We start from the raw sequence: 27,456 nt of genomic DNA, 5'->3' as shown, positions 1-27,456 counted from the left end.
CTATGAAATCTATGCCAAAGGGAAAGAGTTTATTTTTTTATTAAATTAAATTTTAAAAATTTTGATTAAATTTTGATTGATTTGATTAAACAGCCTTTTAAAAAATGGATAAATTACACATTTATTGAACTCAATCTTGGATATCTGGGGCAATAGTACCTTTTCCGTCTATCAATATAATTTTGCCATTCTGCGTGCTCAAAGTGGTCCTCAAAAACATCAGATTCCAAAACCTATCATGTTGGGGGGGGGGGAAGTGCTGTGATTTTTGAAGCTACATTGCTCCCTGAGAAGATAGGTACGAAGTAGTAAAATATTGAATGACAAGTAACTAGATAATACATTATCCTTTTTTTAAACTCTGAAGTTAATCTCCGATCCCATGGATTGGTTCACACTATTTGCTTAATGAGACCTAGTGACTGTCATTCATTTAGTAGTCAAGCTAAGCGAATTGTGCAACCCACCACCCGGCCTATGGTAGAACCAGAGGTGTCCATAGGATCCAATGTTTTCATCAAGATGAAAGCAGCTCTCTCTCTTTGTGTATGTGACGTCACAATGCAGGAACAAAAGGAACTTTTTTCATTATTTGTCCCCCCTACAGAATGTCCCCCCCTCTGTGCAGAATGGCAATGATATACAGGCCCATGCATGTAAGATAAGCAATAGTGAGGCCCACTTGCTCTGTGCATGTGTGCTAAGAATAAAACACCAGAATCAGTCCAGTTCATTATCCGTTCATGGCATGCTGAGGATCTTTTGTGATGAGCACAGCAAATGAATGGAATATTCTGAAACAAGAAAGGGTTGTTTCACTAGGCTGGATAGGAACAGTCCACATTGTAACATAAGCCATAGGCTTGTTTGTGAACTTGCGAACTTAAGTCGGCTTGCACAAGCCTACTTAAAAAAAGAAAAACATTTTATGTTACATTAAAAAAAAAAAAGTTACAGGAGAAATTCACTGTATTTTTCCCTTACCTCAGCTGCCAGCTGGATACCAATTTGCCTGTACAAATTGGGCAACGCAATGCATAATTGCCTCTGAATAACTTGTTCTGGGAAAAATAGGAATAATAACGCCAATTTATTTCATTTTAAAATCGAGAGGTTAGTTACACCCTCGAAGTTCTCCACCTTCTAAACTCCCCACCCCAAAGGACATTTGAATGAAGCTCCACGCCCGGCGACCTCGCTCTCAGCGCCGGGCTCTCGAGCCCCGCGTCCGCCGCGCGCATCCCCAACGCAAGCAGCCGCGGCCCGCCGGGGAAGGCAGAGAAGGAGCCGTCGTCCCGCAGCCGTCCCCGGAGCCAAAGCGGCGGCGCCGGTCTTGTCGCGACCGCCGGCCCCGCCCCCGCTTTCCCTCCGCGCTGCTCCGCCCCTGCCACAGCGTCAGCAGGGAGGGGCAGCTGCGCAGGCGCTGGGACGTCGCGGGCAAACGGCGAGGAGGAGAGGATGGGCCGCCTCGCCGCTCGGTCGCTGCTCCTGTGTCTTCTCTGGGGCGTCTGGGGGCGCCTTCCAGGGGCCGAGGCTGCCCGGAGGAGAGGACCCACCGTGACCGCTAAGGTGACTATCGCCCTGAAGCGGGGAGCAGGCTGCGGGACGCTGCAGGCTTTGCTTTGGAGATCCGACAGTCCGCTCCCCTTCCCACCTCCCCACCCGCTGCAGAGGCTAGAAAGTTAACTTCGGGAGCGTGACGCCTTCCTGCGGTGCCACCCTTTGCCTTGGCTGTTCCCAAGGCGTTTCTCCCGCCTCGCTTTTTTCTTTTTCCGTTTCTTATTCTTTGCTAAGAACAAAGGCTGGACCTTCGACATCCAATTCCTTCATGTTCTGGCAGGCGATGCAGGGACCGCATCTGTTGGAATTTGCTCTCCTTGGCACAGGGACCCTCAGAGCGGTGGCCTTTTCCTCATTCATGACCTGTAGGATTTTGTAGCGTCCTCTACAAAACCCTACTTGGGTCGCAGAAGTCTATACAGGACCGGCACGAATTTTACAGTTCTCCTTGCCCATTCCTCTTGTGCCTTCATTGACTTGTTCCAAGTCACTGTAGTCACCTGACTGCCCCTCCTCCCCCCCAGGTAATGGGTAACACCTTGAGGTTGCTTTTGGAGAGTGTCAGTGGTGGGGTGGGAGGAAACACTTTTCAACACCAGTACAGCTTACAACGTAAGACTGGCTCACGGGCTGGAACACAATAAGGGCAGTGCCACTGGTACACAAGGGGAAAAAGATGTTAGTACCTGGTGAAATGAAAGTGGAGAAGGGCTCACAGTACTTCTGGCATTTACATACTGATTGCCACAGCAATGGTTTGGTGATGATATAAATCACTAATGAGGAAATAATTCTGTGGGAGGGTCTCCAACAGTGACTTAGAAGATCCTTCTTCAAGGCTGTGTTAACATGCATTTTTTCACTCTTTGAGCTGGCAGATAAGTATGCTGGCATTTACACTGCCCTGGTGGCTGAACTCCAGGCTGCTTAAGTAACGGTGCTTGCATTGGTCCTACCTTACTGCGGGACAATTTAAAGACAGTGATGGTTGGATTACCCTGAGGTCAGTGAGCAGGAAAAGCCACCGGAAATTGTTGTTTGGATGAGTATGGGTGCCCAGGATGAAGGCTTTAGCCATCTTTCAAATTGCCTGACAGGTTACCAGTATGGAGGTGATCTACACCAGTAACCTGTCACTTGATGTCAGCCCTTGAGATAGCCAGTTCAAGAAGACATCACCAGGATTACAGGAATAATACTTTGTTGTTGTAAGGTATAGTCACAGAATTTTGTAATCTGCCAGAGTTTTTCAGAATGATTATTTTGAATTTCTCACCCTTTCCCCTCTCTCAGGACTAAGTTGCCTTTTCTTCTTTCTTTCTTAATGGTTCCTGAATACCTTCATCAAAGTTATCTCTGCATTCCTCTGCACTTGGGCTATTTCTGCACATGGGTCTACCTGCCTTCTGGAAAAGCAGTATAGATGTACCCCAAAAATAGTCTGGCTGACCAGGGCAGTGGAGCAGAGGAGGTGTGTGGGAGGGACTATGCTTGCTGCATTAAGATAGCTCCCTCCTGCTTCATTCCAGATATGTCCTTCATCCCACTGACCTATAGGCTGGGCTGTTTTTGTACAGGAAATCTTCCTTTCACTAGGACTAGAATGGGAAATTGGCAAAACTCTTGTCAATTTCATCGACGCTTCCAAATAATCCTCATCAGTACCTATTGAAAGGGAATGGCAGATGGCAGGAACTAGCTATGGCCACCGTTGCCCCGTGGAGTACACAAAATGACTCCACCCCACAAGTAACAAATAGAGTAGAAAACATATCCGTGTGATGCTGGTTGTCAGAAGACACGGTAAAAAAAAACTATAATGCACTCATTAGGGACAGAACCAGCAATACACAGCTGGTACAACCTAGTTCTTTTTCCCAGTTTAATTCAACCTCCCATGCAGAAAGTGCTATTCCTTTTTTGTTTTGTTTTGAAAACTCAGGACAGAGATCTACAGCTTTTCCAACAAGCACCATACTTGTGTTAAAAACATGCAGTGGTTTTCCAGAACACTAGACCTCTGTATATACAGAATCCATGCAATGCCTGAATGGAGCTTTGAAAAGTTCCAGGTAGGCATTACACAGAGAGATGGCCCTGGTTTCTCCTGTAGCTCAAACCAAAATAGCCATGGAGGGCAGTCCGAGTTAGACGGTGTTCTCACAGCAGCTAAAACTGGCCAGTAAGAGCTGGGCAGATCCCAGCCCACAACTTTGTCATCATCTGTTTTTATCAATGATATGTAGTAGAATATTCATACATCAAGATTTATATCCAGAGAAAAGGAAAAACACTCTTTTAAACCCAGAACAACTAAAGACAAACATAAGCTGCATCTGTAGTGTTTTTGTGCTGCAGTTAGTGGATCAAGAGGATGAGCCCTTAGCACATTCTAGAGTCACTGAACTGTTGTTGCACTGAAATAACAGTAATGAGGATAGGCTTTATGTTGCTTCAGTTATGGCTGATGCTATAAGACACTTGAAGTAACTAGTGAGATTCTGCTTGAATATGTTTGTGGAGGAAGGAACTGGAAAGAACTTGATATAAGCACTTACTAAAGAGGAAGAACCTGCTTTCTATAGTCCTGGGAAGACACCATCCCTGCTGGATACATATAATTGATCTGTGTGAGAGCATCAGTCTGTTGTAGGCAAGTAACAGTCTGAATGTGACCTTACAGTTGAATTTGGGTTAAAGTATATAGGCTTTCTTAGGGCAATGTAGCTCTGGAGGTGGTGCCTGAAGATTTATCCGTTAAATGCACATCCCTTAAAATTGAAGAAAAACAAGATAATTATGAGTGAATGAAAAGTAGGAGGGAGGAGCAAAGGTACATATAAAATCAATAATTTTAAACTTACTGTCCTCTGATTATTCTTTGGGTATGCATATCTGTGTATGCTAGGAACCTATACGAAGATCTGTCAATATAACTTTGCTGTTAACACATTGTTCAGTGAGAACTGCTTAAGAAGGTGAGAGGAGCAAGCTTTTTGCTTCCATGCTTTCAAATTCTGTCTTAAGGTGTCCCTCCTTCTCAAGATGTACTTCTAAAATGTTTTTACATGTAGCATTAAAAACATGAAGCAGGGAAAAATCTTGTGCAGCCAAAAAACCTTACAGATAGGTAACGATTTCCTCAAACTTAGAGATTAGAAAAGTATTATTCGCTTTATTTCTTCAAGTTTGATTGCCCTGAAAGAGTAGAGACCCTTCAATTCGTTTGTACTTTATAAAAGCCCATGGTAGAAAGGGAGAATCTTATATGAGAAGTGACTCTTGTCCTGTATGGGTTGTATGATTATTATCCATTTCTCTAAAAGTATATTTGCAAGAAATAGACAAATGAAAGGGGCTACTGAAGCTATTTGTAGCAGAGTAGGGAGATACTATCTGATGCAGAGGATCAGATAGTTTGGTACGTCTGGACGACTGTTGCTTCCCCCCCATAAGTAGCAAGCATGCATACATAAAAACTTGCTGGTTTAAACACATGCTTTCAACTTGTAGCTGTGTGTTAGCAATCTGCTTATTAGTGCAGAAGAGGCACCTTAGAGCTGAAGTCTGCAAAACGGTACTGGGGAAGTTAGCGTTACAATTTCCAGGGTCATACTCATGACTTATCTACCTTGACTGAAATTGATTTTGAACCACTTGTGACAACTATGGACTACTTGTGACCTGTAACTATAATTGATACAAAGAAATCTCTAGTATTTTAGGAAATGTGCCCACAGCCAGGATATTTTAATCATAGTTTCTAGAACAAGCCAGAGTACTTGTCTGCTCAAGCAGGTACTTAAGGCAGCTCACACATAATGGTAAGGCACAATAGGTGGATTCATCAGACTAAGCCAAAACAACAAAACAACCACATAATGGCTTAGCATGTGTGTGAACCTGTCCTCAATTATTACTTAACATGAGTATTGGTTAACCCAGAATGTTGCTTTATGCTCTTTCAGAAAATAAGCAGTTGTTTCTATACCTATTTAAGGAGACCCTGTATAAGACACACATCTGTTGCTTCTTATTTCTTCTCCTAGTACACCATCTAGAACAGTGCAGGCAACTTGCCATTGAAATGTCTTGGATTTCAACTAGCAGCATGCTGATGGCAAGGGACCGTGGACTTGTAGTCCAAAAAAGCTAGAGGGCACTAGTTGCATACCCCTAGCGCAATATTTATTTAATTATTTTCAAAGACTAGTCATAAAAAAAAATACACCAGGTATGGTAAATAAAAAGATAAAATGACATGAAAATCCTGATCAGGTTGATGGTGAGAAACAGGTACCAAGTACAGTAGATACCTGGTAGGAATTTTGTAGCATTCTTAGAGGTTTCTGATGATTGATCACACAAAAGAAGAGCACACAAAAGAAGAGCAATGATTTCATAATCACAGGAACAATTAAAACTACTGACAATTAGGATGAGTTTCAATCATCATTGGGTATATAATGGACATTTTAATAGCACATGTGATACAGACTCAACATCCATATCTGAGCACAGGCATGTATGGCTTTTGTACGGGAGGTTAATACATCTACTGACCGATGCCCTAATGAGTAGTGCCCCAATTGTACCAAAGTGGATAGCGTGTAAGATGTTAAAAAATGAGAGAACAGTCCAAGGGGGAAGGGTAGTATCATGAAGTAGCCTGGTTCACACATCACATTAAGCCATGGCCATATCACACCCAAATATGGCTTACCATGGATATGTGAATCAGGGCACTCTGACTTGTTTAATGTATTGTGATTAAACAATTCCATGCATAATGCTAAGCCACGACTAATACTACCCACAAATCCATCGTGATTTGTTGAACAAGCCAGAAGCCATTTGCAGTGAAACAAAGTAATATTGGCTAGTTTTCTCTCCATTTTAGCTGCTCTTGCCTTGCCTTGGCTAGAAGTAGGAGTGGAGCGCCAAAAGGAATCCACAAATCACGTGTCTCTGTTTGTGTGTAATCAGGAAGCTGGTTAACAACTATACCTTCAAGCTATGTTTTAGTATCTTAAATGCATAATTTATTCATTGCTTCTATTCATAAGTCACGCTTAGTGAAAATCTTTTACTGCTTTGTGTGAACCATGTGTGATACAATGTCATTCAATTAATTATTCAAATAATTAAACTTATGGCTTTCTGAATTAAAAAATAGATATCAGTTAACACAAACATAATTCTATTTTTCTTGATATTAACAAGCCTTGGCAAAGAAACTCGCCCTAACTTTTTCCTAATTTGTCTAAATATTTATATTTTTTTCAATTACTGGGGTATTTATCGAGACCATTGGGAAACGGTTTGATTTCAGGTGGAAATATGGGATGTTTGGTTATTTAGTTAGAACAAAAAAGAACAAAAGCCAGGTATGTTCTAACATTTGACAGTCTGCAGACCTTGAGGGGATTTATAATTCCCTTATAGAGATAGACACTATAATAAATAGCAAGTTTCAACAGATATCAGATCAGGACCAATTGATGAGGAATCCTGATTTTTTCCTTTAAATGGCCACTTAAGAGAAAAACATAAAAGAGCAATGGACATATTTATGTATCCTTCTAATACCACTTAATGTTTATGCCTGCTTTGTAGCATATGCAGTTAATGTAATAATATAACCATCTGTGCTTCCAAGCTCAAGAGCCCCTACCTTTAACCCCAAATTCTAATTTTGGGGGAGTCCTGAAAGCTGGATCATTTCACTGCTTTGCCACCCCCCCTTCTGTTCTGCTTTCCTAATATATTTCTGAAGGAGTGCTTTGGACAGATGTTATGAGATCATTGCCCAGTAGAAACTGTGTTCTTAAAAAGATTGACATTCTGGTATCAATTAACAAAGCTCATCCATCATGGTTTAATATTCCTCTGTGTTTTGCTTTCCAGCCAACGGGCAGTCACTGAAGCTTGGATCTAAATATCTGCATCATTTTATAAGTACTTTAAAAAGTTCTTAAAGATATATAGAATGAATGAAAAAAAAATGATAGGAATGGTTCTCCCTCTGTTGTAGAACTAGCATCTCACTGTCGTTAACAGCGGGTCAAATAAAACAATGAGATTAGATAAACGTAGAAGAAAAGGAGAAATGAGATTGGTTAAATTTGGAGAAACAAAAAGGGATAAAATAATTGACTTGTTAGCCTTGGTCAGTTTTAAGCGTTATGTGGTTGTGCCTCAGGGCTGACCTAAACATGAAGTTAAATCAATCAGTTGCAGTTGATCCTTTATGTTTTAATTGTTCAGAGCAGATGCTAACTTCTTAGCTTAGACCATGGTGTGTGGGGAAGGCAGGCAGTTTTATGAGAAATAAAAATCTATACAACATCCTGCATAGTTGGGCAGGATGGTTATTGATTGGGTAACTTTGCATGTTTTTACATTTCTTTATTTAGATTATTTTTTTAAAAAAATAAAGCTCATGTCATAGTGTTTCCCCTCTCTATATCATAGCATTTAATCTATGTGGTTGTTGTGTCAAGTGAAAAGTCATTATTTTATTTTCTAGAACAATAACTGAGTATTGCTTCCTTTGACAGTGAACTTGGATAGCTTGAGCATTGATAGGAACCAAACGGAGCCACTAAGATGCAATGCTGAAGATAGATAGATAGATAGATAGATAGATAGATAGATAGATAGATAGATAGATAGATAGATAGATAGATATGCACATGTATGTATGTATATTCTTTTAAACTCTTAAGCGGATAAACCCAGCACCCCTTACTTCCCAGGACCAGTCCAATGAGAACTGAACATTCTTAATAGCCACATAGTGTTGAATCTTGGCTAGAAAACACAAAAAAGGGAAGGGTTTACAGCTTATAGTATTGGGAAGCATGGCTAGATAGTGAAGAGTATTTCTGCTTGGAAGTCAGGAAGTGCTGTAACATTTGGTTCTATGTCTTATACAGTTGTATTTGTGAACTTGTAATTCCACCTGATACAGTCCCTCAGAAGTTTGAGATCATAATATAGGCAGGTTATAAAAGTATAAGCCTTAGCTTACATACATGCATAGCTAGTGATGGAAAACAGATGTAGCTGATATTTCTTTACATTCAGGGATAGGCAGCCTGACTCTTATGATTTGAATTGGGTATTTCCCACCCCCACATTATAAATATAGTCCAGGGAACTGGGAGATAACATTGGAGAGAGGGGTTTGAATGTGGGAAAGGGAATTGACAAACACTGACTCATCTGTCCTGCTCAAAGATCTTGTTAGAAAGAATTATTCCTTCTACAACCTGAAAAACACATTAGAATCCAACTGTTTTATCTTCTAGTAACTAGCTAATAAGTAGCCTAGTCTAATGGTGATAACATATTGACAGTGATTTTTTATTTTTGAAAATTTCCAGGTTTTCTTTGATATACAGATTGGTGACAGAAATGCTGGCAGAATTGTAATCGGCTTGTTTGGAAAAGTAGTACCAAAGACAGTAGAAAACTTCATCAAACTTGCAACTGGAGAAGTAAGAGCTTTTTAAAATGAAAAGAAATATAAGTATTTAGTAGTAGTAGTAATAGTAATTTTATCACATCCTTATTTATCTGATACTGTGTTTTACAGTCCCTTTTGTAGTGACTGATCCATTATTTTCTAGTGATGGGAAAGAGTTCAAGTTTTCCTTTTCATTCAGAGGTGATATCTTGAAGGTCCTCCTCCAGGTCTGGCTGGATTGGTGCAGGGCAATAGAGAGAGTTTGTCTATTCAACCCCCAAAACCCAATCTCAGTCTTTTGTAGATAGAAGTAGAAACTGGTTATGGCTTTGTAGTCATCAGAAAAACAGTAAGCCTTTCCCTTCAATTCCAATGAAGGGATTGTGGCATTCGGTCATTGCACTGGGTGCCTTGGCAGGTTACTGTCAGAAACAGTCCTTTTACCTTTCTTAAGTTTGGAGCTGGGGGGTTCCACAGCTGTACTGAGTGCAGAACCCTTTAGAGGGATAATCTCCAGCCAAACCTTTCAGTACCAGATGTACAGTGGGAAAGGAAAGGAGGCTAGTGGCTCTGACCTCATGTAGAGATGCATGCAAAGTCAGGAAGTCTTGGAATGTGCAAATGCTGGCTATAGAACCACAGCCAGCCCAAATTATCAAGATTTTGCTCTGGTGAGTTCTTCCATTCTTTTGTAAGAATGTCTTTGAGGGCAAGATTCATTGCTCTGTCTGCAGTGCATGTTAGGTTTTATTCTCATACTTGATTCTCAAACAAGCAGTTGTACATTAGCCATTCAAAAATTTGAATTCCTTGGGTGCTGATCTTTAAAAAAAAATCAGAGGAGATCATACTTCACAGTATCAAGCAGCAGTACTATTATGTTTATCATCTTACAAATATTGGCTCTGGTTGGCCTCTTTTGGAAAGGAACCCATAGGTAAATTGCTCTTACTGGAAGAACCTTGCTCTAGACCCCTTTGAGGAAATAGTTTTTTGTGCCTGATGGCTGTCAAAGGCATAGCATCCAATTCACCTAGTAACGGAGAGTCAAGTGGCCTTCCAAATCTAATAAAATACAATTAATGAGGAAAAATGATGGACATTCATGGTAGAAATCAGAAGTATGGTAGTCTTGAATCCTCATATAGAAAGGGTGGGTCAAAATTAAGCTGGGGGTGGTAGATCTCACTATCAAATAAACCAAAGATGATGTTCTGATTTTTTCTTTATTTAAATTAAATGACCACACACACAATAGTTATTTTGTTCAATATTTATTTGTATCTGTTGTTATATCACTTTACTGAATATAATAACTTTATTGAACTGCAGCTGTGTCATTTTAAATTCTAGAAAGGATTTGGTTACAAAGGAAGTAAATTTCATCGTGTAATCAAAGATTTTATGATTCAAGGAGGTGACTTTACAGCTGGAGATGGTACTGGAGGTAACACTGCTTTCTTTAGAGAATATTCATGTTGACAGAACTTTGCAGTTGAGCTGATACTCCAGGGCCAAATTAATACTGGCAATTAAAAGAGACACATTACAGCTCTATTATATGTGCCACTTTCTGATTAATAAAGTTTCCTTCAACAAAATTATATAAATACAGCATATTATAAAAATAAATCTCTTTAAATATATCACACTACAAAATGTGTTGAACTTCTCTGTATATCCTCCTGCATATACATGATTTAGTATATATTAAAACACGCACACACATCTACTCACACTCTTACAGTTCTGCTTGGCAGCAACTTGCCTTGACTCTGTTGCAGACTGAAGACTGCATACAGTGGAACTCATTTCCACTAACATCAGAGTAAGCCTAGTTAAGTTGGTTCCCACACCTTGCTATTTAATGTAATAATCTGCATTAAATGAGTCTTCTTGATGTGGAATCTAGATTTAAAAATGCTGAGGCAAAGAAGTAGCCATGTGCCTTGATTCAGCAAATATTGAGCATTTGTCCTAAACTAGCAGAGATTATTCATAAAAGTAGTGACTAGTCTATCTACTGCTCAGAACTGAAAATGAACATCTGCTATTCACAGCTTACAATACAGCATTCTCAAATCCAGTCATCCTATCAGAAAGGTATGGTGAGAATTGAATGTCTTCCCTTTATCATGTTTGCAGAAAGTAAATTTATATGGCTCAGAGCCTCTGTTACAGGCTAGAGAGTTATTAAATCTTATGACAAAGAGTACTGTTTCTTTCAAAAAATTACAGAAGTACTTTCAAAGAACAACATGCTGCAGCCTTAGTAGATCCTCACAATGTAGACAGGGGCTCAGCAAATGGGAGGGGTTGAGAGGGATCAATACATACCTGGCTTGGAAGAATCTTCTCATTATCACTTTCTGCATAAATACCACTGCATCATTTTGCAGGAAATTTAGATATTTTCTAGATACCTTTTAGATGGCTTTGTGTATCCAGAACTAAATGATGTGCAAAACAATTGGAATTTGAAATTTTATGAGCCCCAAATTCTCTCTTTCATTTGAAGTAGTTGTCTGGCCCTGAAACAAGGTGATCTGAGCAGTAGTTTGACCTTGACTTGTCTCAAGGTCAAAATACTGCTTTCAGACTTAGAACACAGCTATTTCAAACTTAGCACATTTCCAGAATGGACAGAGCAACCCATCTTGACCTCAAAACAACTATTTCAGAATCAAAATGGGCTAAAAAAATTGAAATACAGTGGTACCTCGGGTCACGAACTTAATTCATTCCGCAACTCTGGTCGCGACCCGAATTGGTCGCGTCCCGAATCAAATTTTCCCATAAGGTTCAATGTAATTACGGTTAATCCGTTCTGAACCATATGTATTTTTTTTTTTAAACCACAAAAATATGAAACAAAATACAGTACAGTGCAGTACGAAGAGAGAGAACGCTAACCTTGCTCGAGGCGACTTCTGGTGTGGAGGACAGGAAGGCGGGTGGGGAGGCGGTTATTGCTTGGAGGGAGAGTCCCCCTCCCTACAGGAAGCCACGACCATGTGTCATGGCAGGGAAAATGGCCGCGGATCCTGTTCATCACCCGATGCGGAGTTCGCAGATGGAAGCAAAATTTTGCGAACGGTGCTGTTTGTGACCCGAATTGCTCATGAACAGAAGTGTTTGTGACCCGAGGTACCACTGTACTTAACATTTTGCATATCCCTACTAGAGATTGCCCTGTGTTGTAAAACTTTCTAAACAACTTTGATTTTATAGTTTTACTTCTTCTAATGTAAACCAGTATCTTGTCATTTAGGAACAAGCATCTATGGAGATAGGTTTCCCGATGAAAACTTCAAGTTGAAGCACTATGGCATTGGCTGGGTCAGCATGGCTAATTCTGGTCCAAACACTAATGGCTCCCAGTTCTTCATTGCTGTAACAAAGCCTGGCTGGTTAGATGGAAAACATGTAGTATTTGGAAAAGTCATTGATGGAATGGTAGGTGAAATTTACAATGCTTTTATTCATTAGAAACAGTATGTAGCTTTCAGAATGTAACTTAGTTTTAAAAGTGTACCAGTTGTGTACTTTCACGCTGACATATAGAATCTACTGTATATGACTTTGATGGATATATAACCTGTTGTATCTTATAAATGGGAAAAAATGCTAATATTTGCTTTTAAAGCCCTGTAAATGATGTGCCTTGAATGCTTTAAGGGATCTTCTTCATATCAGCCTACCTCCACATTGGAAACATTTTTCAGTAAAAAGTTAATGATGCCTAGCTAAAGTATCTTCTTACTAATGGAACAAATCCTGTGTAAATCCCTACTGGTGAGAATTACCTTTGTTTTATTTTCAGCATCAAGCAAGAATTTCTTACCCTTCTTGCTTTTCAAAATGTAAGGAAAGGTTTTAGCTTTTGTTATTTGTCAGTGGGATTGTAGCTGGTACAGTATTTATATTCTTTTGATGATGCAGCAGTTTTCCAAAAGTAAATTTTGCAAAACAAAAAGAGGTTTTGCAAAATTTACTTTTTGGTCCAAGAACAGAAGAAACAGCCCCATCCCCAAATGGCTTGAATTGATATATTCTGAAACAGGATGTTCTGGGAAACACTAGGATGTTCCATCCTCTAGAACTGCTAAGTTTTGTACATCCTTCACATTTAGGTCAATTTATTGCATTTGCTGCAATAAAAGTGAAAATATTTAATATGCAGATCATTTAACACTGGATATCATGCCATTATTTAATTTTCATTTCTCTAAATGAAACTTCCTGAGTTATTTTATTTTGTTCTCCTTCTTCTTTGGTATACATAGATAGTGTAAAGAGTCTTTTTAGCCAGTGGCTAAAAAACAATTAATACAGCTGTACGAAATGCCCAATTTAATATTACTGTGAATAAATTATATTTTTAACAGGGTTTTATTAATTGTGACTGGGCTTGGTAATCTATTTTCTTCCAGCCAACTGAATGAACAGAAATGAATAGGAGTTCTAATGGAAAGCTCTGAAATTCTGCACATCCCCTTTTTAGAAATAAAATAGTGCCCGGGCTTTCCTCACAAATATTCCTACAGAAGACTTTCTCAACTCATGCTGAAAATATAAGTGTTATATCCCATGTCTCATATAATACATGATACACTTCTTGACTTTAGAAATGGTTGACCTGCACCCCAGAAAATGCACACAGCCCCTAAGCTCCTTCTTTGCATGCCCATATCACATTGCCAGATTTTAGTGTCATGATTTTTAGCTGTGAAAAGGCCAAAATAGGTATGTTAAGTCCTATAAAGACTAATACACTGTTTTATTCCTTAAGCCTTCCCCAAGCCCTGGATGAATGTGTGTGTGTGTGTTTGTGTGTGTGTAATATTATAATTAAAAGGCTAAAAATATTTGAGTCTGTCTCTCTGGCCCCTGGAAACATACTTTTTAAAAAGAAAAGCTTGATCCTGTCTGATGTGAACCAGGCTTTGATTTTTGCACAGAGATTCATTTGTGTGTGAGTACAAGCAAACAAGGTATTTCTTTTATAATGGTAAGATAAAATGGCCTGTAGATATAACATTTCCTGCAAAGAACTCCACTAAATATTTCCCTTTTCCAGTGCAATAACTTTGTTACCTTTATCTTAAATCAATGTCTGTACAAGACAGAAAGTAGTACCTGGAATGAATGTGAAGTGTACTTTTTTTTCTTCCTGGATATAAGTAAGCTGCAGAGATGGAGACCTTTTCTCAGATGGAGTTTCTTTGCTTCTAGAAGGCAAGCCCTACAATTACATCTGATCATTGCTGGGAGTTGATTACATCTGATCATCACAGAGTTGATTTTTTGACACTGAAAGGGCATTGTATATAAACAACTTTGAAATGAGGAATGCCTCTGTAAAGGAACAGTGTTTTTCTTTTTCTTTTCTGGCCCCTTTCCTTCTGGGTACTTTTGTTGTTGAAGTCACTAGGAAAGAGAAACAGACTGTGTCCATGGTGATGAGCACGTGGAGATGTAAAACCTCTAAAGTGAAGAGTCCCACAACATTTAGACACAGTACATGTCTTATCTGTTGCGTGTTTCATACCTAGTTTTTCCTTTTCATCAAAAGCTTCTCTCTCTTTTTAGTCAGTAGTACATGATATAGAACTTCAGGCAACAGATGAACATGACCGGCCTCTTCAGGACTGTGTGATCATTAACAGTGGAAAAATAGATGTAAAAGAGCCATTTGTGGTTGAAGTAGATGATTGGACAAGTTGACAGGAATAGGAGCAAATGAGCTGCAATCACCTTTCCTCTGGTTAACACTGTGTGAGGCTTCTATCAGAAAATACTTTTCAGAGACTGCACAACATGAACTTGCAAGTAACAGAAATACCTGGGTATTAAATGAGGAAATGTTAATGCTATGCTATTGCCCTTCTGAGGTAAAACATTTCATAGATATTGCTTTAAAGAGATTGACAGTGAGATGTCTTTATATACTACAAACATTTATAGCCCCTTCCTCTTTGTTTACTAGTATTCACCGTATGAATCTTTTTAATGTCTTTGCCTAGTAACCTTGAAATTTTAAAACTTTAAATGAAAACCCTTCTTATTCAACCAGCACTGCTACTGCATATATTGTGCAGATTTCCTAATTTATAAATCTGAAAATAGACAAGGAAGAATTACTATGTAATTGGACAAATTATACTGAATCCTTTCCTGACATAAGAAATACTTTACATTATCTTTTCCAATCCCTCTCTCTATACATAGATACCATTAAAAGATTTCACTTCCAACTAGACTTTCAAAATAAGTTTGAATTTGTCAAAATGCAAAATATGTCATTATTACAGTTAGATGCTACTTTTATACTTATCACTGAAAATCTTGATTTACTTACCTTTATGTACAAATATTAAACTGCTGATGAAAGATATCCTTTTTAAAAGTAATACTCTATTTTGTCATGTATAATTTTTGATTAATCCAGACCAATTAGTTTTAAAGGATGTAAATATATTTTCATTTTCTATACCCAACACAACACAGTAATAATATAAACCAAGACAAGAATATTATTTATTGTTATGGTTTATCTCCCATATTTCTGCCCATAGGACATTCATTACAGCTAACAATAAGAAGCAAAACATAAACACTCAGAATCTCATAAAAACTGTTAACATCACTATTAAACTAATTCAGAATGAAAAGACCTGGTCTAGACTCATTTCAAGACAATGGGAAAAAATGCAGCTGAATGAAATTGGGTGAATTGAAGCTTGTTCAGCACTGGAGAAAGTTCTCTTCTGGATGACAGACAAATGGCCTTCAGAAAGTGAAGGTATTCTCAAGAAGTCTCCTCCTGACAGGTTCACAGGATTTGGATCTGAGGCAGAAATGCTGCTGTGAAGAGGATATGAGTGTGCTCTCTGCACCCGCTTCTGCCTCCTTAAGCAATAATACCTACTGTTTGAGATGTTTTGACAGTAACACTGGCAGAGGAGATGGAAAATCCCCAGTGGCATTCAGGAAGTCATTTTAAACACCAGTTAAAGTTCATACAGGTGGGCAGCCTAAAGCTGGCCAGGGAATGATCTGTCCATGACAACTGAAATACAGGAAAACACCTCTGACTGCAACTCCACTTGAATAGGATAACCAAAATATGCTCTACTGTGCCAGATACCCACTGGCATAGGTTCATAATTGTTATGGTAGACGTGAACTCCTGAGTAACCTCAGTACAGACACTGAAATCTCCCATGTTAAGAAGCATTAGCATGTTATAACTCCATCCTCAATATCATCCAGCTACAGCACATGTACTCAGAACTGACAAAGTGGTGGGTAGACATGTGACCAGCAAGCTGGCATTTTTATAGACTTTCATTATTTCACTGTGATTTTGGTTTTATTTTGGATTCCACATGTTGAAAAACAATGTTCATTTAGACAGTTGATAGGGTGGACAAACCTTTGAGGATGAAGTCAACACCGACAGTTTTACATCATATGCTTGGGTGGAACTATATTTTCCCTGGGTTTGGTGATGGTTTCTTGTTTTTAAATGGTGTTATGCATATTTGAAGGGTTTCAACTACATTTTTCATGTGCTTTCATCTCAAAATGGTGGGAAACTGTTCAATTTTCCTCAGATAAAATTAGGGGAAGTTCCAGGAGCTGCAAAAAGGATATCCAGGTTGTGGGTTGCCTACCCCTAGACTAGATGGTTATTTTTATTAATTGTGTTCATTCTTATTTCTATTACAAAAGGTTAGAGGTTAATGAACTTGGGAAAATGACATTAAACTAGTGCAGAGTAATAAAAGGATTGCAGCCAAGATCCTGATATAAATTAAAGCTACAACTAAGCCCAATTTCAAGCATATACACATTTCAGTCTCTAAAATGATACTTATATGCTATGACATCAGAAATACTGATACAGTAAGCTTATATTGCATTTCCAGTTTTGGCAGTTATTTCTTAACATTTACATTTTTTAGTCACATGTGGTATTATATTTTGCATATCCGCTGCCAGCAGTGGATACAATGTTGAGACAAAAGGATTAGGGTAATCATTTATCACACACGCAAAAATCAAATACATGATGAAATTGGTTAGCATAATTTGGCATTTGACTGTCATGTTTTAAAATGTAAGTATTTAGAGTTTAGTACACAGATTGAACAACGTAGTGTTTTTTTTTTCCATTCATAATCTTGAAAAGCAGCCATTTTTAGTGATACAATTAAATCCAAAAGCTCCATTTTTGAACTTGGGTGTCTTGCTTCACTGTTTTAAGTTTTACTTAAAAAAAAAAAAAAGTCTCCAAAACCCTACATTGAGAGAAAGAATTTGAATTTACTCTAATTATTTTCCATCCAAACCCATTTTCTACCTGGGCTGTAGGTGAGGATAAAACAATCCATGGAGAATGCCTTCAATAACTACATTTGGAAAGTCATCTGGGGAAAAAAAGAGAGAAGAAAAACTGCTTTCTTACATATGTCAATACAATATAAATGTTTTTGTAGAACCTAACAAGGCGAAGCCTGGTATAATTTAGGATATTGCATCACCACCATGTTTATCTGTGCTCAGAATTTGTTATTAGTAATGCTGTTTCAGCAGGAAACCCACTTTAGTGTAGCACTGGGCATTGCTTGAATGCACTGCCAGATTTGTAGCTTATTGATTTAAAGGGATGTTCTAATACTTAATGCTGCTAGGCTCCAGCTCTTTATCTGAATCTTTTCTCACAAGGAAGATGGATTACACTGGCAATTCAATTTCTAACAAAATCTCAATACACTTGAAGGAATTCCAAGATTTCTACTGGGAATACTCCACAGCAGTTTTTCCACTGTAGTTTACAGCACGGTTTTGTCCAAGTTGACTGGAAGAGGCTTATGCTGTCGCACAAACGTCTCTAGTGCGGGAAAACTACAAAGCTCCTAGTCAAAGTAATGGGATAGACGTCTTTTAAAAAGCCCTATCTAGAGAGAAGTTATTCCTAAACCTAAGCAAAGTTAATCACTACAACAGATACAAGAATTAAAGCAAAATACTAACAAGCAGGAAAGTTCCAGGAAAAAATAAATGTGACTAAAACATGTTTATTTTATCCTTAGTGCCTGCAGATAATATTTTTCAAGTTGCATTAATATTTAATTTTTATGGCTAGAATGAAAAAATACTTCTATATTTAATATTACCCCATTATTCAGTTGTTCCGTGTACTCTGTGTGTTTAAATCAATGACATGAGTTTTGAATTTAGGAAGGTCTTGCCTGAAATTGAAAAACTACCACTACCATTCCATTCACAAATAAGTTAGAGAAGGGTAGGTAGATTCTTAAATCTTTTAGCTCTAGTAAAGTTGTTCAGATTTTAATCTCCTCTCTCCTTTTCTGAGCCTAGCATCTCACACAGTGCAATTCCATAAATGTGTACGTAAAAATCCCATTCAGTTCAATACTTACAGGCAAGTACTGCTCCTATTAAAACAATTCCAAGGTAAACAGAATTACTAAAATGGTAGTATTAAAAATAATATCTTATTCTTTCACTTTTGCACTGTAAATTAAAAGTATAAACATGGATCTTAGAAGGTGAAGGAAGCATTTGGCTTTACTGTACCCAAACTCTTATACTGTGCTAGAGCTTTATGTTCTGTTTGAGTGTTTTCTTAACTTTACAAAAAGCAATCAGTACAGCATGATTTGGACAGGGGCAGTGACTTTACATGGGCCAGGGAATCAGTGATTCCATGTTAACAGTCTCAATTCAAACTTCTACTCCTTTTCCAAAGAATGGGAAAATGTAATGGGCTTCACCTTCCACAGTTAACAGCAACTGGCAAGATTAATTTAACCAAGGAAACTGCTACAAGAGTGAATAATTAGATTCCCTTTCTTTTGCACTACACCCCTAGCCCAGATCAATCACAGTGGCAAGTGTGTTTTATACCTTAAAGAGGAAGGGAGTTTAAGAGTTTTTACACTGAGTTAGTTTGAACATAAACTGCACTGGGGACATCTAGTTTTGCCCACAGTCTGATTCATGAAAACCGGATATCCGAAATATTTTGGGGAAAAAAAACTAGCAAAGGTTATGTGAAATATTGTAAGCTATAATAAAAAGATAACACATATACAAACACAAAAATGCAAGAATATTTCTCTTCCAACTATTCGTTTTTATAATTCTTATCAAAATATTATCAGTGCTACAAGATCCATTCCATCTGAAATTCGTAGTGTTTCCAAGAAGTTTGCTATTGATGTAGGAGAGCCAAGATAAGAATGTCTTTGTAATTTTTATTTGTAGGAGGGCTGTCTGCAAAGAAAAAAAATCATTTCTCAGCGATTACTTTAAATAGCATTAAAATAACTCCTGATGTATTGCCAAATTATTAGAATTTGAGCTCAATGTATATTTATAACAATGTGGTTTTTGTGGTATAGGGTCAGATCAGTAAAGAGCTGTTAATAGATGACAGGTTTGATTACCATTGGCTGCAGGCAAGACATATGGATCCCTTAGGAACAGCAACACTGGCTGGTGGGACAGTTTGCTGGAAAGGTCAAGAACAAGAATGTCAGCATCAAGGGACACTAAACTGAATACACTACAAACTAGCTTTGATAAAGTAAAGCAGTATAACTGGTTATGGATACTGCTTGTTTATATAAACCAGTTTTATGGGAAAGGAAAAAAAATCTATCATCAAGGAATAATGCTTACATGTAAAAGGTCACACATAATATGAGGAATAGGTATATTTATTCAGAAGCAAATCCAGCTGACTCTAGTGTGGCTTAATCCCTCACAAGAAGACCAGTGATCATGGCACTAAAACTGATAGAGTTGCTATACAGCTTGCCTGGAAATAATCTCAGGAAAAAGCAAGTAGTTCAAGATTGCAATTGTCAGGAAGTTGCAATGCTTTTTTTCCTCAAGACTTCAACATTAATTTATTTCAGCTGCTAGACCTCAGTGTCTATTTAGGATACTTAAAGATAGTATCATAATTTTTCCCAAGCTGTTACACAAAATATGTAAATAAAGAAGGGAAACCCATATCACCATATATATCTATGGGCAGGGAAATGGTACCACAACCAAATTTAACCATAGTTAAATTTAATCTACAGGCATCAAAACCAGAATTGCTATGACAGCAGACAGTCTATAGAAAAGTCTAGGTTTTTCTGGTTCAGAAATGCATAATGAGGAAATATGGACAAAGGAAATCTAAACGTAATGGAAAACTGTTAATTCACGTAAGATAAAAACACTGACAAATAAGAGCTGATATCAACACATTGAGGTTTGCAAGATATAAAAATCTTTGAGTTTCCTCTGAAAAATTATGAGGATGAGTACGTTTCTTAACCATGCAACATTAAATGTCTGATTAACTTCAATATAAGCAGTTTAAAATCCTTTTCCATTCAAAGGAATCATTCAAAACAGTGGTTCTTAAAATGTTGCCTAGTAATTTTGAAATTTTGAAACTTTGAACGAAAACCCTTCTTATTTAGTCAGCACTTCTATAGCACATATTGTGCAGATCTTCTAATTTATAAATCTGAAAATAGACAAGGAAGGTATGCAACAGTCATATCTGTTGCAATGCATACCAAAACATTTACAATTTGGCCAGAATGCTAAGAGTAAACCTGGCTTTTAGAACATTCTTAATTATTTCACATTATGTAATACTTATAAAAACATTTCTTAGAATATATAATGCTGAACTTACCTTGATTCTTCAGATTCTGTTTCTTCAAAAGAACTGAAATGTAATTTGTAAAAAGTGTTATAATGTATACATTTAAAATATATATTCCACAACAGGAACAGCAAAACTCTGCTCAGAATCTTTAAAACAGATTTTAGCACAGCCTTATGCCTTCCTATAACCAGCTGTCCAGGGGTGTCTACAATGAACATTAAAACAAGGGTGGGGCCTAATTGCACATTGTGGCCACCATTTGTACTTTTCTTATCGTCTCCTTGCAGACATCCCTGCAGCTGTCCAAACTATTTTAAAATTATTCTAATGTAAATGTTTTTAAAATAACTTCTATTTTATTTTAATGCCAACTGCTTTTCCATTTTTTATGGTTATGAATTTTTAACTCTGGACACCCAATTTCTTCAGTGTCATTTCATCACCATTTCAGAAATCATGTGCATTCAAATGTACATAAGGATTTTTAGTATTAATAATGGTATTTTTAAAAAGAATACAGACATACATATGCTCCTTCCATTGAAATAAATGAGGGCTTTCTAAGGAAGGGAGCTGTGTCATCAGCAAAGATTCTAAGCCTGGAGCAACTATTGAATCAGGCCAATGCAAAACTAAATACTTAGATGCGAAGTCAAATTCTCTGTCTCAGCATGTTAATCTCAAAACACCGTAATTAAGAATTCCCATGTTTTATATGCAAAACAGAACCGCTGGAGTTTTTTCTGAACATTTTTAAGTGCAACCATGGTAGGGGAATATTATTCTGACTATTTTCAGGCAAGAGTGAATGAAATTATTTTAGCTCTAGGGAACTTGGCCTTTGGACAAGTTTGTTGTGCTTTGTTGTATTTTGAACCATATGGATAAAATTCTTACCCACAACTTTCTGCTTTTGGGAGAGAAGGAAAATGACGAACGTTGAGGAAATCAAGAAACATCTTGGGAAGCTCTTCATTTTCTAAAACAATACTCTGTAATAAAAAAAAATGAATCAAAATGATGCACTTGGTAACATGATCATATCCAGAAGTCATTTTGCTAGTGGAATCTGAAAGACATTCATCCATCCCAGCAGCCAGGGAAAAGTCTTCTGATTATCTGAGAGTCTAGCTGGCTTCATTAATGAAAGATTTAGTGTGTGTTAACAAGGACAAGGAAGTGTTTGATTTGAAAGATCAGCATACAACACAGAGATTCATCTCTAATGCCCTGATCAAAGTTCTGTAATGCAAGACCAACAGTTCTATGTGACAATCAATGCAAAGTTTAGTGGAGATTAAATCTGTATATTTCATAAGAACTAACTGATGATAATAATTTTATAAGGAAGTAATTAGCAATATATTTAAAGCTGTCTATAGTTGTTGAATCCTCATTTATCAAAGAGTTCTATTTTAAGATCATAACAGAATTCTAATCTGGGAATGCTACAGTCAATAGCTAGCATTTCCTACTACTATTAACAAGGACAGAATGAGAAGTATATCACACCACAAAGAATACAGAATTTGATAGACAGTCTTGGATTAAATCCTGACAGACCAAGATGTCAATTTTCATCTTAATTTAATTCAAAGGCTGTGAATAAACAATAGAAAAAAGGGCCCTGGCATAAAGAAGAGATTGAAAAGAAAGCAGAAACTAAGGTTTTCATTAAAAGGATGAACTTTATATGTTGGTCTGATTTCCACCAAATTTATACATTTACTAGATTTATATCCTCCCTTCTCTTTAGGAGCTCAAAGTGGCAGTTAGAGTACTCTTTTCTCCCATTTTTTCCCATAATAATCCCGTGAAGTAGATTGGCCTGAGAGAAAATAACTGGCCCAAAGTCATTCAGTGACTTTCTGTGGCTGAAGAGGAACTTGATACTGGATTTCTCTGATTCTAGTCCAATATTTTAACCATGACGCCAAGCTTGGCTCTCTCTCCAGTCAGTGCAGAACATCTTTCCCAAGAAGAAACTATTACAAAAAAGTTTTTTAAATAAAAAACTGAAAAATGAAATTTTACAAAATGAAAAGTTAACTCCAAGATAGCAGAAAGGAAATCATCTAGTGAAAAACGTTAATCCCGAAGTATATCATCTTGATTCTGGATGAGAAAAACCAAGCCAAGAGCAATAGTAGAAGGCAGTCTTGACCAATATAGTTAAATTATACTGCTGCTTGTAGGATAAGAGCCTTGTAGGGCTGGCTGAAAAATTCATTTGTTCATACTGCCTACAGTAAGTCATACTCTATTATAACCATTCGTAACAGCATTGTTTGGTTGGGTGCTACAAAAAAGAAAAAGCAAGTGAAAGAAAGTATGCTCAGGAGAGAATATACATTTCAAATTATTTTAAAAAGTAAAAAAAAAGTTGAAATCAAAATGTTTTGCTATGTAATGTCTTAGCTCTTGTTTAGATCTAAAATCAAGCTCAATTTGTTTAGGAAGATCAGATAATTATATCAAAATGATAAAGGAAAGTGAATGGGTATATTTTTCCCCAACCTGAAGCTGTCCAGATCTGTTGAGTCTACAGTTTCCTGCCAGTTGGCCAAACTGGTGCTAATCTGACTTATTAGGTTTGCCAGAAACAAATGAAATTAAAGAAGGCAGCAGGAATTTTTGAAATAGATCTCCATGATGAGCTCCCAGGCCCAGTCCCATCCTTAAAATACACACAAAACCCCCCTCCCCAAATGTTGACTATGTTTCTTCTGGTCATGTCAACATATCATTGGATGGTTTCTTGCAGGCCACCAGAGTGTTGGTAGGCTGAGCTTAGCTTGTGTTAGAAGCTGACCACCTCTGACCTAAACTCTTACTTTCTCTTAATTAGAAAGCCTTTCAGTTCACCTTTACATGAGAATTCTACATTAAATGTCTTTTTCATTTGCATTTTGTAAAATCAGCACTCTACTGCTACAAAATTCATCTTGTTTTGCATTCTAGTTATTCATAGGAGGGGTGATGGGGGATGCAAGTTAAAGGATATGTGAACTGAATAACAATACAGCCTGTTAACCCAAGCAAAACAAAGTCCTAATAATCACTAATCTACGTATTGAGGGAAAATATTGAAAAATCTCTTCAGGCAATTAAATACACTTTTAATGCAGTGGAGAAAAGCTTTTCTCTGTAGGTCATTTAGATCTATTGGAATGTATCTGGGCTACAGAGTCACTATTAATACCTTTTTATTGGCTGACTTCAGAGCTAATCCAAAACTGTACTTCAGCATTCCATGAATGGACATCAAGCTTGTGAACTTCCCTTCTTCTCTTGCAGAGGTGGCTTAAAAGCATAAGCTTTGGAATTTATTTTTTAAAAACTACGGTGTTATAGCCAAGCCTGGATCTATTGTTAAATTTTATGGTAAGTCAGGGCAGGGAAAGTCAACTCTTTTTGGCCTGAGGGAAGTCTTTGGCCTTGGTACACTAAGGACCACACCAAGAAGAACCAGGAAAAAGAATTAGGCAAGGGTAGGAAGAAAATTAAATTAATAAAATGTAATTCAACTACATAAATAAAATGAACATTATTACTACCCATATATATAATAATGACTTCTTTCTTTTATATTAAAAGTTGTGATTTGGCAGCAGCCTTAGAAGGAACTGTGGAAGCTGCAGTGAAACCTTTGAGGAGCTGTAGGCTTTGGAGGTTTGGAATGTTTGATTTAACCGAACAAGCCAGGGTCTAAAATTATGGATTTGATATTTGCTTGTCTCTGTACCCAGACATGGGGACTCGAACACTCCAAATGTTCTTAGACTTCAGTTCCCAGCAGACACTGACAGAATGGCTAATGCATAAGTATTATGGCAACTGGAGTTTGACATATACACATATACTGCACATCAATGGTATTTTAGAAATAACTTATCTGGGCCCTGCCATCTACTCTAATGTTTTATTTTCAAAACATACCCCTGTTAAAGCAACTCACATATTTATATCAATGCTTTAGGCTGTTTTCTTTTTTTGCGTGAGGCAATCCTTTCCATTCCATTCCTTAAACCTTAGGAACAGCTAAATATCACTTTGTCAAATTCTTTGCCATATTGTATACTATTTTGAAAATTAGCCCATCAGAAGTGGCAAGATATAAATACATTAGACCTACATTGTCCAAAATATCTCCACATCAAAACTTGTTTTCATAATCAGATAATGAATAATAATTTTTCATTCTAAGGTATGAACCCCCCCCCCCACTAATTGATGACTCATCAGTAGCAGTAGCAATGAGAGCTGTTTGAGAGCTGCAGAGAAAAGCAGGGGGAATCCTTCGTCCAGTTGTTAGTGAGACAGAATAAAACACTATCTAGCCTAGATGATGAATAGCAGCTCACTGAGGTTTTCCTGAATGATCTGAAGGAATACTGCTGTAAATCACACTTTTTAAAACAAAATGTGATGCTACTTGAAGAAATAATCTTTAGAGAAGGGAAAAGTAATAATAGAATTATAACATTTGGGGATAAAATCTGGCAGAACAGTGGGGATGAATTTGGTAGGGTACTATAGATAATAAACAAACGAACAAAAAAAAAAAAAAAGCTATACTTTCCAAAATTTCTATTTCTAAAATTTCAGCTATTTCAAACAAAGCTTTGGGAGGGGTGAGAGAAGCTTTGGGAGAGGTGATAGGAGAGGGAGGGGAGATGGAATTTCAAATTCTATCATGGAAACATTCCTTTAGAAAGGGTCTGGTTCTGGTAAGTCTGGATCCAACTAAATAGAGACACATAAAAATGAAAAGAGGTGATTACATAAACTTCTACAAAGAAATCAAATTATAATTGTTTATGTGATGTTTTCATTACTCCTTTTATATTAATTATTATGTTTAATTAACTACACTGAAGGATAGAATTTAGAAATTTTTACTAAAAATGATACTCCACAAAGACAGGATATTATATAACAAACCCATAATATCCCAATTTTTCTATCTTCTTAGGTTCATAAAAACATGCTCCCAGAGGATTTGTTGGTCAGCTGAACATGTTTCCTAGTGACATTCTGAATTCTTAATTGTCAGTTATCCTTTCTCCTTCAGTAAGTGAAATATAGTCACAAAATTGCAAAGGGACTTGTTCTGCCTTAACCTTCGCTAGATACCATCATGCACTAGAAAACAGTGCTAAAATATCATAGGATAATGCTCTCCAGGATGGGAGACATATAAACAGCATAATGATTTCCCATGAGTTTCCTTTTTTTTAAAAAAAAAAATGTCACTAAAGCTAGCATAAATGGTGACACATCTTCACAGAGGACACCATGAAATCGAACTCTGGCATTCTAGTTAGGTCCAAGCCTACTCATCAGCCAATTATAACAGTAACTGAACAGCTTGCTGAGAACTTGGACGAGACCACTGTGCTAACCTTCTGAGAACGCACCAGAGGACTGCATTGTTTTCATAAATTGATTTTCTTTTTAACGCATAAAACAGCTCTAAAAATTCATGCCACCCTCCTCCAATCAGCTGTCTTATTTCCTCAAGATCTACAGCTATCTTTTGGCCAGAACAGCCAGTGCGGGATACATTAAGAAGCTTTGTTTTTGAAGGCTTCAATCGTTATTGCAATCTTTTAGTCTGAAATGCCCTATTGTTAGGGTGAAAAAGTTCATGACAGTTTTTCCTGTCTTCACAAGGAAAGATGCTTCACAATATCTAATTCAGTGGTGCAGCTAAAATGGGGGAGAAAAAAAAATCAATACATTCTAGCTACAGTAAGAAGGCTGGAGCATCAGCCTCCACTGGGACTTCAACCTGCAGTCTTTATAGAGCACTTTGTAGTATATATTCTTGTTTGCCTTGTCTCCGGCAGCCGCTTAAAGGGCTCTAACAATGATAAAAGAAAAAGTTAGCAAAGGAATATTACCCACTGAAAATCAAGAAGCAGTCTGAAATGTTTTTCCCCTAACCCAAGAATGAACCTTCTGCTGTGTGTGAAGTTTTTTTTTTAGAAAAAGGAAAAACAGACATGCCTTCCTAATTCATATCCGTTTTGCTCTTTCTCAGAATAGTGTATTTTTTTTTTTAAAAAAAAACTTTATTCTCATTTCTTCAGCAGCATTTTAAGATTCTGTTAGTGGTCAGCTGTAAGCTTATTTTCTTCACAATTTAAGAAGACGATCAAAACACCCATATAGAAAATGTTATCACATGCTACTGGCCATGTGTTTGCTGGGTGACAGAAGGGAAGGAGAGAAGGATATTGATGTTCTACAAATCTCCCTTTAAAGCAGTCCACGCTTGCCCATATTTCAGTGCATATTTCTCCTCTTCTCTTCCTGAAGCAGTTCCTTCAGACCAGTTCCTGATAGATTACTGAAGGTGGAGCCTTTGGAATTACTCCTTTAAGGTGTTCCCAAAGCCCTGAAAGAGCAGCTCCAGATGAAGCCTCTTCTGGTATGTGCCAGGTCTTCAGAGAGGACGTAAGATAAAGACAGAGCAAACCAAATACGGCCTATGAACTGCTCCATTTGAGCTGGAAAACAAAAGAGGTAGCTGATTTAAATCAACTCTTTAAAGTAGCCCCACCATTTTCTTTTCTGGCACATGTAGAAGCCTGAGAAAAAGGAGCTGCTTTAATGGGTAGCAGAAAGGTGTTCTGCTTGTGCAAGATCCAAGCCCTTCTTTTGTATCATTTTTCAAGTGGGAACAGCCCTACTATTCACTGCCAGGCAT

At 37.5% G+C, this 27,456-nt stretch overlaps 2 protein-coding genes across 7 annotated transcripts in view; one reads left to right on the top strand and one right to left on the bottom strand.

Moving 5' to 3' along the window:
* The first annotated feature begins 1,413 nt into the window (after window positions 1-1,413).
* On the top strand, window positions 1,414-15,564 carry PPIC (peptidylprolyl isomerase C). The gene is made up of 5 exons (XM_007420557.3): window positions 1,414-1,569; window positions 8,949-9,062; window positions 10,385-10,478; window positions 12,303-12,487; window positions 14,624-15,564. Exons 1-5 carry the CDS (start codon window positions 1,459-1,461, stop codon window positions 14,756-14,758), a joined length of 639 nt encoding a protein of 212 aa, XP_007420619.2. The 5' UTR covers window positions 1,414-1,458; the 3' UTR covers window positions 14,759-15,564.
* Window positions 15,558-27,456, bottom strand: part of SNX24 (sorting nexin 24) — a 73,341-nt gene continuing 61,442 nt past the window's right edge. For 5 of the 6 annotated variants that reach the window (XM_088130529.1, XM_025166045.2, XM_088130528.1 and 2 more), the window contains 4 exons: window positions 21,639-21,733; window positions 20,769-20,801; window positions 19,513-19,577; window positions 15,558-17,466 (listed from right to left, as the gene is read on the bottom strand). In XM_088130529.1, the coding sequence (XP_087986655.1) occupies window positions 17,396-17,466; window positions 19,513-19,577; window positions 20,769-20,801; window positions 21,639-21,733 (264 nt within the window). In that variant the 3' untranslated portion in view covers window positions 15,558-17,395. Of the gene's footprint in view, window positions 17,467-18,504; window positions 19,340-19,512; window positions 19,578-20,768; window positions 20,802-21,638; window positions 21,734-27,456 lie in introns of those variants that run through there. The other variant, XM_025166048.2, reaches the window with a different exon arrangement.

This window comes from Python bivittatus, unplaced genomic scaffold (assembly GCF_059951505.1).
Source record: "Python bivittatus isolate LINGU-HERP-01145 unplaced genomic scaffold, Pbiv_v1 ctg000850_np1212, whole genome shotgun sequence".
Lineage (NCBI taxonomy): Eukaryota > Metazoa > Chordata > Lepidosauria > Squamata > Pythonidae > Python > Python bivittatus.
Note: the sequence above shows the minus strand (reverse complement) of the source record. Positions and strands in the feature narration are given on the sequence as shown.